The sequence below is a fragment of the Oculina patagonica genome, chromosome 8 (assembly GCF_052425735.1).
Source record: "Oculina patagonica isolate OP01 chromosome 8, crgOcupat, whole genome shotgun sequence".
In the NCBI taxonomy this organism is placed as follows: domain Eukaryota; kingdom Metazoa; phylum Cnidaria; class Anthozoa; order Scleractinia; family Oculinidae; genus Oculina; species Oculina patagonica.
In genome coordinates this window covers 1,756,817-1,774,812 of record NC_135765.1, presented here as the reverse complement: position 1 = coordinate 1,774,812, position 17,996 = coordinate 1,756,817, and the positions used below count along the sequence as shown (strand labels likewise).

Below are 17,996 nucleotides of genomic sequence, written 5' to 3'. Positions count from 1 at the left end.
TAATATAACATAACAGTGTTTGCTGTGGTTTTGTGGCCTCGTTTGCTCGTTGTAGCCTATAGCTTGTTTGCATATAATTATAACTATTGAAATTAGAAAACGACAAATTATCTCAACCTAGGCCTGTTGAATTTCTATAGGCATTTTTATATAATGTTATTAAAGTCTTGTTAAGTTCTCTATGGTTGATTTAAGAAAGCTTGAAGTTTTTAAATTTCATGATAATTTTATACTTTGAAATTTTTGTATTTTTAGCGGTAAATATATTAATGTCATTAGAAATAAATAATTTATCCTCGTTAATGAGGATAATCTTTGTTTTTGTGTTTTTTCGTCTTTGTATTTCCATCAAAAATGGTTTCGCGACGAAATCTTGGAAAATTTTGGCAAACATTCATTCACCTCTAACAGTGCAGGAAATAAGAATAAGATATCAAAACAAGGCAATGAGAGAACGTGTGTCCAATTGGTTGGCTGCCTTATTTACTTTTTTCTAGCAGAAATAGATGCTTCATATCACTGTTGTGGATTTTAAATAGTTGTCTTGGTTCATAAGAAAATTATAAATATTCTGTTATCCGGACTGATTGAGAAAAAAAGGAACGTACACAAGTCTACTCAAAGCAAGCAAAAACTTGCGTGCATATGCCTTTATTCGATTAACTCTTTTATCGATATTTACGTTGGGAGGCTCGTAAAAATCATAACAAATTTTCTCTTATCAGAATTTATGAAAAAGCAATCGTGGAACTCTTTAGTCTAGTCTTGTAAACCTAACGTGGTTACTCAACATTTTGGACCACGTATACGGTCGGATTTAACACTGCTCATAAACGCAGTGGACAAAAGGATAAGTTTTATTAATTTTATTGTTTATTTTTCATCTGCTTTCCAGGCAACTTCATAGCGAAACGATTATGAATGAATACTTTACTTACTTACAAAATCAAGGATGTATTTAAATCTATTTCATTTCCTTAGTGAATATCGTAATCTACGAGTATTCAGCCAGTTTACAATGACGCAGCCCAATTTTTAATTTCGCCCCGTTCGTTTTAACACCCATAAATTTATACTATTGTAATTATTTAAAACTTGGCTGGTAAAAGCTTCCACTCGTTTTCCTGTAATTTAACTCACTTCTTTTTCTTTCCGCCGGAATTGTTAAAAAAAAGAATTGTCTTCGCGTGGGCAGTTGGAGAAGTTAATTACGGTTTCTAACGAAGAATATTATAAATGACCGAAGCCATTACTGAAGCAAAAGGTCGCCGTACTAACTTGTTTTTAACGTAGAGTGTTAAAATATTCATTATATCTTATTATTTTTTATCTTAAATGTTCCTTAATGCACAAAAACGGCTAGGCGGTACGTTTTTGTAAAAATAAAAATCGTGATATTCTGCCTGAAGTGCGGAAAACAAACACGAAACATCCAAGAAAAGAGTTGTGGGCGCCCGGGAAATTTGTCAACACAACTCAAATCAACCGGCGTATCACTGAATTTTTTCTTATTATGGAAAACAAATGCGAGTCTTAAATGCTATATTTAATCACCTAAGAGTCACTGTTGAAACCTTCACAAGAAACTCCTTTCACGTCAAGCTGAGAGATATTGAAAAATAAACAATTAAAAAAAACGCTTCGCCTAAAGGGTAGAGTGGATCGTGCGCTCTTGAGAGAAGCCCAAGAGTTTTTTACGATAAATCGTGCAAAACAGCTGTGTATAATGCAATATTACAGCGCATCTCATTAACAGCTGAAGTAGTTTCCCTGATGCAAAGCAAGGCAAATCACCTGTCAACATTTATTGTTCGGAGCGACGTTTGCATACTAAACCAGGAGTACAATTAAATGCGCTTATTTGCTTTTGATAGGCGAGGCGGATGGTCGGTAAAAGCACTTAAAGTTTGCCAAGAAGTCGTCGTACAGCAAAGCAGTGTTAGTCATGCAAGAAATCAGTATTTTCCGAGGAAATTATTGCAAGGTAAGAAATCTGTCAGGGTGTTTGTGAGTGAAGTCCTTCTACCGAATCCAGCGAGAATTGGTATATCGTCATGGATAATCGGTCAACTTTTTTATTGTAGAGTTGTTTTGAATGAATTTCAAATGGCTAGTGTTTGTTCTAGTTGGGTTGTGTGACGATGCCCTTTTAAGCGCCATCGACGACAGTATTTTCAATTATTAATCTCTAGGACGTTAAGATCAACATTGTACGTCTTGTAGATTTTCCCGGCATTTTTGGAAGGCGTTTATGGTTGTCTTGGCACCTTGACTGCGGCCTGGAATAACATGACTTCTGTGACAGCGCTTATAGACCCTTATAGCTGCACGTATTCATGCTATAAAAAAAACTGACCAGGCGTATACGATATCGCTTGATATCCCACTCTTGGACGAAAAAATAAGCCCAGCAGCAGATATTTCTCGCTTTTTTAAAACTATCCGCCTTTAATTAATACGGCATCTAATGTAGGTTTAACGTACCCTGGATATCCCCTGTTTAGTTCTTCCAAAGGCGTATTGTATATCCTCCCTGCCTGCGGGATGACTCGGGATGTTTAAAACAATATTCTTATAACATATTAATGTTTAGGCTAAGTTTAAATTTTTCGTGAATAGTTGTTTTCTGTGCTTTTGTCTCCCCCAGCTGTTGAAATACCGCAATGTTTTAGAAGCGCTCGAAATCCGCTGAATTCTGTGGGGTCTCGGTATAAGGCAATTAATGGCTCTTTCACAGTTTGCATGCGACTTTTGAAAAGGTTTTAATTAAATTTCAGTTTCAAAAGCTTTCTGCTCATGCAAGGTCGAAATGCATTATCATGGCTTGTTCATTCTTGTGGATGTACTTTTAGAGTAAGATGTTTCCTTATCTAGACGTTTAGAGCACGATAATTTCTCTTCATGGAGTTTCGCTGTATTTACCTTACAATTTCTTGTTTACTGCCCGTCATTACCAAACTAATTACAGTCTCTTAGTCAGCCGTAATATGAGGTACATGGGTTTATTTGTCCCTCGTGTGATTCGGTTAATTCATTTTTTAGTAAAACCCGAGAAAATTCACGATTGCATATCTATTGGCATCCTCGTTGTGAAAAGTGTTCGTCCGGAGATTAAAAATAAGAACGCTTTTGTCATTTCGACTTACTCTCTTGAAAACATGCCACGGAATAAATTATCTACAAGTGATTATATCCAGCAGGTGAATCAATACAAAAGAGGGACACAAGAAGATGTTGCTGTGAAAAAAAGAAAGGCTCGAAATTGTCGCATATTGTACAATTGAAATCGACCTCAAGATATCACCAGCTGACTTCAGGGCAAACACGCGCCGGGCGATACCACAGATATTAATAATTTGGGCACTAGGCTCACAAGCCTTGTCTTATTGAAGAACAAAAACGGACGATGAATTGAAATGTTTTAGTCATTCCCGGCATTGATAAATGATTGACGTTTGACAGAATGACAGCTCGACAAGTCAAGATCAAATATTTATATTATTAACAGGAGTTGAACCACGAACTAGCAAGGGCATGTAGGCAAGATTTCATCCTGACTCAAGATTTCTAAGATTTCCTGTATTTCAATCCGGCAAATTTCAATGCCATCACTGTCTCTATTTTTAGCTCGATTTTTTGGCTGCTTTTGAGCGATAATGCTGTGGTCGATAGAATCAGCTGCTTTTTACCTTTGTCTTTATATATAGCTTGCTATCTCTGACATTGTGAGATTTTAATGGGATTTGCCACTGAGAAGGGGTTAAATTAAAATTTTAACGGGCAATCGACACGGGATGAAGAAACATGGCATTGCCAACGGCAACTATCACGAAAACATCAAACGTCAAACGAAGTTAATTTTAAATTCAACAATTAATTATCAAGACCGCGTTCCGGCTACCTGCCACTTCATTTATGTTTATTTTCTATTTTTCTACACAATAACCTTTTTAATATAGACAGTGAAGCAATATGCTGGAAGACCAAATTTTTAAAATCTGTTAAGGACTTTTCTAAGGTTGCAGGGGTACGGTAAAGAAACTTGTTTTCATTCGTTGAGAAAACGAAGACAAAAACACTTACAGTAGAAATCAACCTTATGCGGTTTGAATGTGTCGCGGAGTGATTTACTACAATACAACTCTTTTAATATTTTAAGAATAAAAAAATGAGACAATTTAGAATTATTTTCACTTTCAAATCGTCAGCCTCAACTGGCAGAAATAAACGTTCGATTCTGTAAAAAGAGCGTACGTGAGGAATGAAGTGTATTTACTTGAGTTGATGTCAATCGAAGCTAGAAAGTACATAAATAACGACTGAATAGATGCTTACAAAGCTGTCCATTTGTAAATTGTATTCAAAAAGCTCAAAATGATATACTGCTGATGGCCTTACTTTCTTCTTGCGAGAGTACCGCGCCCGGTGGTAAATATACCTTTGATCTCTTGTTAAAAAGGAATCAAATTAGATCGTGTTTTATCTCCTTCCCTATTCACTTATCACACTTAGAAATCACACATTAATCTCACAAAGTAGAGAAAAAAAGTCATACTTTTAGTGCTTCTCTTTGGAATAAATATTAGTGTGCTTGATAAATTACAAATTATATATAGCTTCTACAATATATTCCCCGAATATGTCCCGCCCAAAAACGCAATAATCCTATAGTAATCTCAAACTTCCAAGGAAAACGTGAGAGAGTTTTAATTTGTGTTCTCCGATTTCGCAATAGTGATTGTCGGCTTGAAAAAAAAGTATAGCAGCTTCAATTCTTTAATATTGCGCGCGCTTGTGCACCAGGAAGCCTTAATTAAAATTAACTGCCGTAGAGAAAACGGGAAGTCTTTAAGAAGATAATAAAAAAATGTCTGAGAGGTCACGGACGATAATTTCACAGATTTCAGTCGGGTAAAATATTAATGACAGGTTTGTCAGTTAACTGACAAATATTTGTACAGTAAAACGTCAGGAGCGCTGAGTTTGTTCTTTATAAAAGTGTCACCGCAACACTGCACTGACCATACCTAGGCAATGCACTTACAATTTAAAACTCAAATCGTAACGCCTGTGTTTATGCACGCGCTCCTTTAAAACTGATGAGAACTGGGAAAAAATTGGAAAGGGAAGTCCGAATTTTTGTTGAGGTAAGTGAGCATTTCAGTCTAAAATCTTGTAAACTGCAAGTGTATCACATAAAACTTAGAGACGTGCACTGATTAGTCAAAAAAAAAATAAAATTCGCGCGACTTTTGCTAGCTTCTTATTGTCTAGCCTTTCAAATAATGCCTTTGGATCAGTTCTAAGGAAAATGAGCTGGTTATGAAGGCGGATGATGGTTTCAGTTTTATAAAAAGGTCAATAAATATCTCATAACATGAAGATGAATTGTTCAACGTGACGCGAGCGCTGGACAAAGAAAAAAGCTGAGTCCCCGATGAAAATCGAACCCATGGCATCGCGCATCCCAGATACCGGTTGGGCGCTCTAACCAACTGAGCTACAAGAGACTCGCGGTGAGCTGGGCCATTTACTAGGTTGATATGTGACACGCGTCCTGCATACTGCTAGGATCAGCAATGTCGAAATCATCAAGTGTGTAGTAAATAATAAAGATGGTAAATTTCAAGCTCGGTGATAAATAATGAACATGAATTGTTCAACGTGACACAAGCGTGGGACAAAGAAAAAATCTAGAAAAAATCTCAGTTTTTTTCTTTGTCCCACGCTCGTGTCATGTTGAACAATTCATCTTCATTATTTATCACCGAGCTTGAAATTTATCATCTTTATTATTTATCTCATAACTTGTCAGAAAAATTTGAGAAAACGAGCACGTAGCTGGGATCTCCTACCATTATATATACTGTGATCAAGATTGTTAATTAGAATAGAATTCAGGGGAACTGGATATTTGAAAAGGTCTATAGAAGGCCATTGACATTGCCAGGGTCGGCCTTACGACTTCCGTTTGTTTTGGCCAGATGTTCGCAAGAGCGTGCATTAGTGCATTAATATCAGCCCAGGTTTCGACGCGTTTTTTAAAATAAAATTTGTTATCAAAACCATATACAAAATGAAATCAGTAAGATATCATTTTTGCATTCATTTTCTAAATAAAGCTTCGATATAACAATGGCAATTTAATTCCTTTGTTGTATTAAATTCAGACCGTATCACTGATTCCACTGATCAACTATAAAAAAATTTATTGAAACTTTCACTCAGTCATCTTATAGGGTCAGCACCGACCAACTATATTCGCCCGATTGAGTTTGTAGACGTCGAGGTGCCAAAAGGCTAAGGATCAGCAACTTTTTCTACATCATCAGATTTTTAAAATTGATCAACATAATCTAACCTAAGGCTTTTATGATACTCTGTTGTCAGTTGATATTCTGGTCTAAGCAACTTTCTAGCATGTAGCTGCCGGCATTATATATATATATATTAAAGCAAAAGAAAAAAAAGACAAAAAGTAGCTGTCAGCTTTGAGGAACAGGAATAGTCTAAGGACAAATATCCACGCATACTTATTCGAAGTCAGTGGAGCCTAATATCTTTCTGGTATGAATAGGCCATTCTGTTTTAGAGATCTTGGCTAATTAGCCGTCAAACCTCTGTTCAAACCTTGATTTTTATGTTGTTGTTTTTTTTAATAAAAGCGGAAAATGCATAAGTAAACGCAAATTGCTTCACGTGACGTGTTTAGACCAATAGCGCTCGAGCTAGAAAAATATGTAATGGATTTATAAACTCCAGATATTTGCTACATTAGTGTTATAGAGCAGTTTTCACTTGAGTGTCAAAAGTAATTTACGTTTGCTTTGGTTTTGCGATTATTACGCTTAGTGATTGGTTTAAAAAACTCGCACCACTTTCTCAGCCAATCAGAAGTAAAACTAAAACCAATCATGGTTCGCTTGCGCATGTTTTCTCGCGCTTCGTGCCGGCTATACATGTATTTGCTTCGAGTTTTGATTGGTTTACTGGATTGTCTGTGTCCTTTGTGATTGGCCAAAGTAATTACTTTTGATTTGGTTTTACGACACTCAATTGAAAACAGTTTTGTTCAAGTAAAAGGAACTGCATGTTCGGCAACAATATTTTAGCTATAATTCAACGAGATCCGAGCCAAATTAAACACGCAATCACATGAGTACAAACCGACCACGTTTTCAAGTTTATTCATCTGTAATTACTTCCATCGGCACGCTATTATTGCTCATCTTGATTTTCTAATGGTCCCTGTCATTTGACAGTTATTGGCCTACAAATAACAAAATAATTATGTGTCACCTTACGGTTTAGCGGTGGTCAAAGAAAACTTGACTTCAAGTTATATCCGAGCGACAAATCACAATCAACGAAGATCAAAATTTTGGTACAGGAAAGTAAATAACGGTCCTTCTTGGAAAATAACTGAGTTATGTGCGAATTACGAAGCTCTTATAACACCGCCCCAATGTTATCTACTTAACTGAGTTATCGACAAAAAGATCACCTGAAAAATAATTTTTTTGTACAAATGAACGTTAAAAGGTAGGGCTACTTGAATTCTAAAACCTTTAAAAAGCTTCTGCAATATAGAATTTGTTCACTGCTATTTAGAGAAACGATCCTAAAGTTCCGAAAAAAACGACCCCCGAAAGAAGCGGCCCTCCGAACGATACATTGATAATTCTTTCCGATGTTAATTCTCAACTTTTCGAAAAAAATTTTTCTTTTGGTCAGTATAATATTATCGTTATCGTAACTCTTTGTATAAACAAAAGTAGTTATGTTTATGCACACATTTGATTTGCATTGATGAACAGAAGTCATATGCTTGTTATGTTTTCACATGAGACGCGATTATAGCAACACTTTGCTGGAATCGGCTCATATGAAGCAGCACTGTACTAAGGGCCTGTTTATATGGAGGAGAGTTGTCCCTGGTAGGAGGGTTACCCTCCATACCGAGCCACCCCGGGCGAGAGGCTTTTCATACGTTTCTTTATAAATGCTGCGCTGTTTATATGGAAATTGCAAAGTTGGCTCGGGGGCGGGTGACCCTGGGTGGAGGGTCACTCGCTTTGGGTAGGGTGACCTGGGGAGCGAGCCACTTTTTCCATTACAGTTCGGTTATTTTTGCCTCGCCTACCAGGGACATTGACACATCGGAACATGCGCAAATGCTGCAATCGGCCAAACAACATCGAAGTCGGCGGTAAATTGTCCAAAATGGTCTCCGTCGTGTTTCAGCACCTGATTTTAGAAAAGGCCGCCATAATAGCTATTTCAAATAACTCTCGTCAGTCTTTTGAACCGACAGGGCCAAGTTTTGGCTCGGTCAACAGGGACAACTTTCTCATATAAACGCTCGGTAATAAGATAGCGCGGGGGAGAGGATAACTCTTCTACCAGGGACAACTCTACTCCATATAAACAGGCCCTAAGTCGGAAAGTAACTAGGGTCGTTTATGCTTTCGGAATTAACTGAGATAGAGACAAGATGTCCCTTCCGCCGGATGAATCCATGATAGATTCCCAGATCCGAGTTATTGATATCGGACGGCTCGGGATGACACGAAAGTTAATACAAATTCCGTTTAACTCAGATGTTAAATACAACTATAGCCCTTGAGGATTAAAAAATACAGTTCAATTACTTGGCTTTGGTAATAGAACCGGCTGAAACACATTTAACGATGCCTTCTTACTCTAGTCTACTCTACTTAGCTGAGACTCTTTTTCTAAGTAATTGTCTATTATTTTCCACAACCGAAAACACTTGCTGTTGATTAAGTGTAACAACTCAGTATATGATATACTTCTAAGAAAAAAAAAAGATTTATTTAAGGTTAAACGCAAGTTCTCGCTGAGGATTTTTGCCGGCCTTTTACATTTAAAGAGTTTGCGTGTATGTCGGTTTGCGTCAGTTAAGTAATAACTTCCGTTTTACGCCTTTGGTAAATGTAAGCTCTTATCAGTAATCATAAGAAAAACTGAGGATCGTAAAACATCTCGATCAGCGCGGCAAAACAAGAGAGCTAGCCTCTCAAATGCGGGGTTTTGGTTTTGCTTTGTTATTAAATTCCGTTAAACCAGAAGTGTTGAGGACAATTTTTTTTTACTTAAAAAACTTGCAACTTTCGTTAAAATTTTTCTGCTTTTGTTCTTTATTTTTACAATCATGTTACTTACGATCTGTTATCTATGATGCCTTATTGTCAATTTTCCTGATATATGTTTTCAGATAGTTATAAATTGAATGTTGCCGTGATTACGTAGATTCTTTTTCTGCGCCGCAAAGATACTAAACTGATGTCAGTAAAAACAGTTCTAATTAAGATAAGCTTTGCTTATGAATCTTTGCAACTTCAATATCAGTTCGTTCTCTTGCATTCATAAAAACTAAGCTAACTATCCATTCCCAAATTAACACAATTTCTTCCCACTATGCTAGAATCGTAAGGCTATGACATATTTCCAGATAGAAAGCAAGTTCTTGCTTCCAATTATGTTGTTAGGAGATTCAAGCTCTCTAAGGACTCTGAGCTATACTAAGGGATTGTATATTCAAATGGCCTAACAATGCTTGGCTCAGCACTAACTGTTGAACGAAATTGGCTAACTTCCCCCTTTAAGTAAGCCAAGTAAGTCAAACACAGCCGAGAAGTGTTTTTATGGGTTTTAATTTCTAAAGAAAATAAAGAGCCTTTTATCCTTGTTTCTATAGAATCTATTTTGAATACACCAAGAAACAAAAACAGAAAGTTAACAACTGAGTTTCGTGACACGATCGTGAGCTGCGCAAATACTCCCATATATTTTGTGTTTCCATGGCAGTTTTTATTTTCTTCCAAAAAGATGTCATCTTTCCGTGATAGCTCTACCGAAAAAACAGAAAAGGTACTCTTTTCTTTCAGTTAATTGGGTCTTTTTGACCTACCGCCATTCAGTAACGATAAGTCATTTCAGCAAGTATTTGAAAATCAACAAAAGAGTTTTTTATACGGACCTGTCGATCGTCGATAGCGTGAGAAAAACTTTGACGAACAGCCAGTTTTACAGATTGGAATCTTGAATTATCAGTGTCGATATCAGTGATGTACAGAAAACTGCATAAAGTTCTGGCATCGATAACATAAAACGCAACATGTGAAGTTGCCGAGATCATAAGACTTTCAGTTTGTTTTTGTTTGTTTTGTATGCGCCCAACTGTCAACCGACTGCCATTTTGTATCGATCATTTTTATGCTAAACATGCAGCTGACATTACTAGCCTAATCACAGCATGCACTTTGGCACATTTGGTCTTCGACGCGCTCAACGACAACAGTGGCCGACAAACCTTAAAGACGTAAGTTGTTTTAAATCGTTTCCACTGAATCAGTTTTTGAATAGAGCGTAGTTCTTTTTCATTAGACTTTCATTTAACTTAGATGTCCAAGATTTTGTCTATATTTATATAGAATAGGCAGTGCGCGCTTTGAAAGCCCCGCAGTTGAAGCATGACAAACTTTTCAATGTTTCTTCTTTCCGTTTCTCAATCTAACCTGAGCTTGGTCGTCTTTTAATTCTCATTCACCTCCCAGTCCTAAAAATTTTCCAGCTTTTCCAATATCCTCAGAATTCGCCAGCTCATAATCAGTTTCTAAGTAGCCTGCGACCAGTCATTCTCTCCAAATGTATCTAAACTACAACACAATGATCAAATCTTCTTACTTGATCGCTAGCTACTAAAGCGCTGGTACTGGAGTTTGTTCGCCACCTTGATTGTGGTGAAGGGGGCGGGAATTGTACCACACGAATCAGGGCTCTTCATGGTTTCAGTTGTTCTTTCTTTGATTCAGGGAACGAAATCAATAAACGATAGGGTTTATCGACCGCCGGCCAACAATTGTGATTATCAAAACAACTGCGGAATTCAGTGTAAACTAGCATTCGATCAATTCAATAGGTGGTTTATTTGAAGGTTTCTCTCATAGTCACGACACACCCTAAAACACTTTAGCAAGGAAAATCCGCCGTTTATTGCAGTAACACTTGAACTTAAAAACAGTATGAATATTTAAGACATTTAAGTGATTAGTGAAAACCATTTGTTAGCTTTACACGTGGATGTTATTTGATGTTTGATGACGGATGGACTGATAACCAATACGATGTCCTTTAACTCTGAAAGAAAATACATCTGTAAACAGTTGGTAGAAAAACAAACCTACAAAGTGTTTTAATTGTGATTAAGGGTTTTTTTAATTTTTATTCCAGCTTCAAAAAAACCTTGCGTGACAGAAATGTTCTGCTTTCTCTGTTCTGTAAACGAGAGCCGGGAATCGAACGTACACCCGGCGTACACCCCCAAATTGCTAACTATCACGAAGGCTTCGACTAGTCACGCTATCTTTGGGGAAAAGACTGATTGCGTGACGAACCAAAGAAAGTCTCATAGGGTGCTGTCACAACCGCTCGAATCTTTGATAAACCGCCGTATAAAGCCAGGGACAATTCTCAAAAACTGGTCCAACCAGTTTAAACTTGCGAGAATGCGCCGCCATGCTTGCGCATGCACCGATAAATACCATACCTGTTTCTACAATTCATCTTGTTCCCATCCCGTTCCCCTTGTCCCGTCGGGCCGCTGGTCAAGGGGACGTGGCCTCTGGGCGGATTGCTACAATCTCGTTCCTAGAGATAAGGGCAACGCGGGCTCTGGGTTGGAGATTGATCTAGAGCTCTCCTGAACGGAGAGTCTGCGTTCTTGGTTGTGACCAAAAGAAAAGCGGATTCTGGGGACGAGATAGTTTTTCGTTTTATTATCTCCTTTATTTTAGCTATTTTGCTGGGAGCGCGCCTTTACATGTACAGGAGGCTATGAACTAGATTGCAGAAATACCTTGCAGATCAGCTTTAAGCGGGCGGCGGTTTTTCGGGGGGGGAGGGGGGAAAGGGGGAGGGGGGGGGGGGGGGGGGGAGAAAAAAATCGCGCGGCCTTCTCCGACGCGATTTTAACGAAAAAACACGAGACGCCCGCGCAGGCTAATCAGCTTCAAGTCAATGAGGACTTTTTAGAGGAAAAATCGTCGAATAGGAACGGGCACCTGGCTTTTTAGAAAAATCTCTAAAATCACAATTGTCTACCAACATAGGTAAATTGAACCACCTGTATCTGAAAATTAAAAATCGAGGCATACATTTTGTGTTCGAGACCTTTCTATTTGTAAAATATCTTAATATTGTTCTGTGTTCTTTTGTCGTTTGCAAATGGCCGTGACCAATTATAACAATCCCTGTCATAACACAATTTTCTCATATAGATCAGAGCCCCGGGGGGGTACTCAAAAAGTTTTATACGGGGGGCTCCGCCCCGTTCTCCCCTTCCCTTTTTTCCATTTTTGCGTTGTCCCCTTTCGTTCCTTTCTGGGTCCCCTTTCTTCCTGGCATGGCGTGTCTGACGTTTTCTGTCATTTTTATGTGCCTTATCAGCTTTTGCGTCTGTTCTTTTGCCCTTGCCATGACAGATTCCATCCCTTCCCTCGTCCCCCTCCCTGCCGGGTACCCCTCGGCGGCCCCCTGCCAGCCCGGGGATCAGAGACGACTAGGGACGATTAAGCTATTTTTAAAAAGCAATTAATTATAAAGCCAGTAGCCTGCGTGCAACCCGTCACCTACTGCGAAGAGATGAAATAGGAGACTTCTGTGTGCAGGCTAACAACCCTCGCCAAATCGCGCCCAAATTTCCATGCATTATCTAAAGGATCGCTCAGGTAAGTCCAATATAAAACGCACAATTTGTTTCTTAATTTTTTCAGTACACTTGTCACTTAAATCGGACGGATCGCTTTCATTTGTCGTTGACCAAGTTTCTGTAATGGTCTATATTCCCGGGTGAATATTAATACAGTCCGCATGTTTAGTTATGTTTCGGTGTCGACGCCGTTTCGAATGATTATTTTCTCGCTGTATAGCACCCTTGAAGAAAATTTCGCCCGTCCCTTTTTTTGGAGCAACTGAATATGATATGAAAACAATATTGATTAGGCTTTACCAAAACATGATTTTTCTAGGTACTGGGTAGTAAGGACAGTATAACGGACCAGGAATTTACAAATTGTTGCACTTACCCGGCATTTTCAATAAGTTAGGGGTTTCTTGGTCCTTTTAATTTCTTTGTGAGGAGCAGCGAGCATGCAAAGAATCTGCGAAAAAGAGCCACGACGTAGCCTACAGGCCGGTCCTCTTTGTCCAGTGTTCCGCGCGAGCGGCGAATCCCCGAGCTGGCGAACGAAGCAAAGATGGCTTTGAGATGCTCCCGCAACGTCGCCGCGGTCGACAACCACCCTATTGAGTCTGAGAAACACCAAATTTTAAGGAAACGATTACATAAATTCAGGAGAAAACTTTTTTTCATTTGTTGTGAAAATGTATAAATGTGAATCAACCTTTTATTTGCGCCTGTTGAGTTGTGGTTCTGACGTCAGTTCTAAACGTGGAGCCGACAATGTCATCACCTGACAGTAAAATGATCATGTACATGTACAATCGGAATGAATTTCGGAGTGTAGTGGGGTCTGAAGTGTATTATAAAAAAGTATATTAAAAAACCTAAAAATGAAAAGAAAAAGTTATAGCGTATGGCCATCTTCAGCCCCTAATCGTCAAACAGACGCTCGTGGCGGGCGAAAGAAATTCTGCATAGAGCGAGACGCCTGGGGAAGAGAAGCCTCCTTCGCAGCCGTTGCGTGACATCCCAACAATAACGGCATGCGAACGAGCTTTATTTGCATGACTGTGCGCCGTCCCCCTCACATATGTTTCCTTCGTGGTCGTAGCATCTCACTCATGTGAGTTTTTCTCAGTGGCTCTGGGGGAGGGTGGTGCTGCTCTCTCGTTAGTACAATGGAAAAGGAAATGAACGCCTGCGAACTATGACTTGAGCAAACCTGGGTGGGTACTCCCATATAAGGGCTATACGGGTATGTGCCGCTCAACAGAGTAGCCTATTTGACTCTGGAACAGGGTATAAAAATCACCCTTTTGACTCTGGAACAGGGTCGATTTTTCTTCCCAGAATCCTGATTAAACACGATCGAGTTTAGCTATGAAACTGCGCTCCTCTCATCACTTTATCTCCGAGCCACAGACGAAGTCAAGTGGGCGCTTTGTGATGTATGCTTGTGTTTTTATATCTATCTACATATATTTCCATTGTGGATATTGTCTGCAACAGGGTAGCTATTTTGCAATGCTTGTCTGGAACAGGGTCGCAAATTCAGCTTTTTTTCTCTGAAGCAGGTCCAGAGACTCAGAGACTCAGCGGCACACTCCGGTAGTAAATTTTTGGGAGTACCCCCCGGGTTTAGTTCAGCCCTGGTCAAATGATCGCAATGCTGTGATCCAATGTTATTGTTCGTTATCCAGCATTGTTGGGTGAAAAGCGGGTCTGCATGGGGCTTAACCCTCCCCCCCCCCCCCCCCCCCCCCCCCCAGGGCTGAGAGACCCTGAGAACGGGGTTTGGTCAAAATTTGAACTGTCAGCTGAGAAATGACGCTTTTGATCCGAGATCGGCAAAATTTTCTGATAGCTGAGAATAGGGCGGAAATTTAAACTTATAACTGAGACTCCAGCACACCCATCCAGACCCTCTAAAAATGGTAATAATCGTTGTCCACCTAGTCTACGAGAAGGGTGGAGAGTGGAGGGAAAGATACCCCTACCAGAGCTTGGTCACAGGTTAGGCCATCATGTAAGGACATGTGGGATGAAAGTTGGACGATGCTGGGTCAAGCTACTGGAACATTTTTATAAACCAAGACCTTAGAAAGCTCACCTACCCTCTGTATTTTTTGTCATATTCGTAGTTGCTTAGTGGAATTCATTGAGGCACAATGGCCATAGAAGACATAATCGTCAATACCACTACTTTGAATACAGGTAAATTATAAGCTGTTATTTCTTTTATTTCGATTATTTATCATCATCATCCTCTCTCTTTATTCCTTGCCTTGCTTTGAACTTCAAGAAAAGATCAAAAATTTATTGTGAGTTGACTTTCGTAACGATTTTCATAAAATTTTCTACATCAACATTTAAGCTCCGACGCGGTTCGTCGCGCCCTCCTCCCCACGCTCTTCCCTTACCTTCCTCGTGTGTCACGGGTCGGAACTGTCACGCGCCTGGGCCAATAAGGTGTTCGTCCTGCCGAACTTCCTCCGTCGTATCCATTCTTGTTTATTTTTGGTTTATCATTACTTCTTTAGCGTCTTACTACCTAAGAAAACTAATATTTTGAGGTTTCCGAGTTTTCTACTACCAAAAAGAATGACTTCAAACACTGTGACATATTTCCTTTATGATCACGATCATTATCAAATAATTCTTGTCATCATCATCATCATCATCATCATCATCGTCGTCGTCGTCGTCGTCGTCGTCGTCGTCGTCGTCGTCGTCGTCGTCATCATTATCATCATCATCGTAATTAAAAAACTTTCTTGCGTTATCTTGATGAAACACAATATTTTCTTAAATTTCGTGTTGACTTGACTTTACTTTGTTGATTTTCTTTTTCTCTTCAGGAGAGGAGCTGGCTTCAAATACGTCCGACGGAGGAATGGTAGCTGGCTTTTCCTTGAGTCCGGCTTTTGTGGCGGGAACCACAGTTTATGCTGTCATAGTTTTCATCATTGCCGTGATAGGAAACTCTCTGGTGATATACATTGTGAGCGCGCGAGACTACATGAGAAATTCAACCAATATACTCATCGCCAACATGGCGGTAGCTGACATTCTGATGGCCTGTTTATTCCCGTACATGCTCAAATTTCTCTACATAATGTTTCGATGGTTTGGAACTTTTATGGGAACATTTCTGTGCAAGTTCCTTCATTCTCTACAAGTCCTCTCTATCTCTTGCTCTGTTATAAGCCTTGTATTCATCAGTCTTGATCGATGCATCGTCATTTGGTTTCCTCTGCGACGAATTTTCACAAACAAAGTTTTGAAGGCGTCGTTGGTGGCGAGTTGGCTTTATTCGATAGCTTTCGCCATGCCGTTATTCTTGGCGACGTCGAACCACCGTAAAGCCGATGGGACGTATCAATGCCTCGAAATGGGTTGGCCAACACCTAGAACAAGAAGTGACTACACAATATCCTTTATAATTTGTTCTTATATCGTTCCTCTCGTTATAATTACTATTGCATACATTCTCATTGCCGTGAAACTTTGGAAGCGGGAACTACCGGGTCATCAAACATTGGAATATCAAAAGAAAGCCCATGAAACGACGAAAAAAGCCATTACAATGCTCGTGACAGTGGTGGTCGTGTTTGCACTGTGTTGGCTTCCACTACAAGCGCGGGAATTGATGTTGATATATTTCCCTGAGACAATCTCGCTCTTTCCTGTAGAACTTGAGGTTTTTCTCCCGTGGATCGGTGTCCTGAACAGCGCCATTAATCCTTGCTTGTATGTGATCTTTTCGGAAAATTTCCGTCGGGAGTTTGGCCGCATTCTTTGTTGTGTGAAAAGCAATCGTCCTGATGCGTACTTGGGGATCCCGCATTCACGGGCCACGCCCATGACTACCCCCATTTTGCCTCGGCGCCATCTGTCAACTACCAATATACATGAAACCGTTCCTCTACGTAATTTAACAGCCAATGGAAAATAACCTGACTTGTTTAACGGACTTATACCAGTATATCATGCCTTTACTATTACGCACTTTGCCAACATGTACAAAGTTTCATTTGATATGTAATGAGGTATGTTATGTAAAACAGACGTGGTGGCACGAGGCGATTTTTCTTGTTACAAGATTCATTTGACCTGGCAACGTGGACGATTATTTTGCTCCTTGCAACTAATGATGCAATTTTTCGTTGCTAGTTGCGAGACAACTTGCAGTGAAGGGAGGAGATAGTAGGAAAGTTACATGTGGACCTGTTTCTGCAGCTTGTGACGCCAAAATGCAGAAAATGGTATTACGTTGAAAGGGATAATATCTTAACATTATTCTGTTCGTTCTTATTTAAATTTTCCATACTTTATTTTAAGTTTGTAAAATGAAACAATATGGAGTACGGCAAACGAAATATACTATTACTTTAAATTCAAGGGTGGGGGAATTTTTTGGAAAAAATACGGAGTAATACGAAGCTATGTTATTAATGTAACGGGATACAGGAAATGACTACTACTAAAATACAAGAAAGGTTAAAATAATTTATTTTTTACGAACAATTTATATCTGATTAACCTTAATCTGAGTTATTATTGTTTTTAAATATTATTTCGAAATTTAAGTGCCCATGTATCATAAATTTAATAAGTTTTGAAATTCATTTTATTAATATGTCATCGGTAATGAAAATTGCAGTTATTTTTTTATATATATATTTGTGGTCTAGAGCAGTGTTAGCGCATATGCGTATGATACCATGTAAAATATTTAAAACAGGCTGTAGTATATATGGTTACGTTTGTTTTGTTCGATGTACATGTATTTTTATCGTGATATAGCTGTTAAAAAATGTTTACCAACAACGGAATGAGTGCATGAGTGACTTCTCGACCCTAAATAGTCCACAATCTGTTGCGTGTTTCTTCCGTTCACCAGTTCAAACACTAACTCTTACGTATATCTATTATAGCGATGATTGTATAGTAACAAGATTAATTATTGCATTTAGTCAGGATCCAATAAACCTCGTGAAAAAGGTTGCTTGGTCACGATTTCTTACTTAGTGATCTTCCACTTTTAAAAACACGCACCATAATTGCTCACTGAAGCGAGGCATTTCTGCTTCAAAGCGAGGCATTTGCGCGACATTTTATAACCTCATTTGTTTAGTCTGTGTATTCTGAAAAAACCCCAAACAAACCAGAAAAAAAAAGCAAAAAAACAGGTTCACACGTGAAAAAAATGTCAGATAAACTACTCACAAGGAAAATATTGTGTTATCTTGAACTTGACTTTGAAATAGCTTTCTAGAATTCACGCGCG

The 17,996-nt window shown here is 38.9% G+C and overlaps 1 protein-coding gene across 2 annotated transcripts; it reads left to right on the top strand.

Annotated features, from left to right (window-relative positions):
• Positions 1-1,875: 1,875 nt before the first annotated feature.
• LOC144662386 (allatostatin-A receptor-like) lies at positions 1,876-17,743 on the top strand. 2 transcript variants are annotated; one of them, XM_078523181.1, is made up of 3 exons: positions 1,876-1,984; positions 14,848-14,920; positions 15,565-17,743. In XM_078523181.1, the coding sequence occupies exons 2-3, from the start codon at positions 14,875-14,877 to the stop codon at positions 16,659-16,661; spliced, it is 1,143 nt and encodes a 380-aa protein (XP_078379307.1). In that variant the 5' UTR covers positions 1,876-1,984; positions 14,848-14,874; the 3' UTR covers positions 16,662-17,743. The 2 variants fall into 2 exon arrangements, with proteins under 2 accessions (XP_078379307.1, XP_078379306.1); XM_078523180.1 differs by lacking the exon at positions 1,876-1,984 and having other exon boundaries at positions 14,468-14,920.
• Positions 17,744-17,996: the final 253 nt, after the last annotated feature.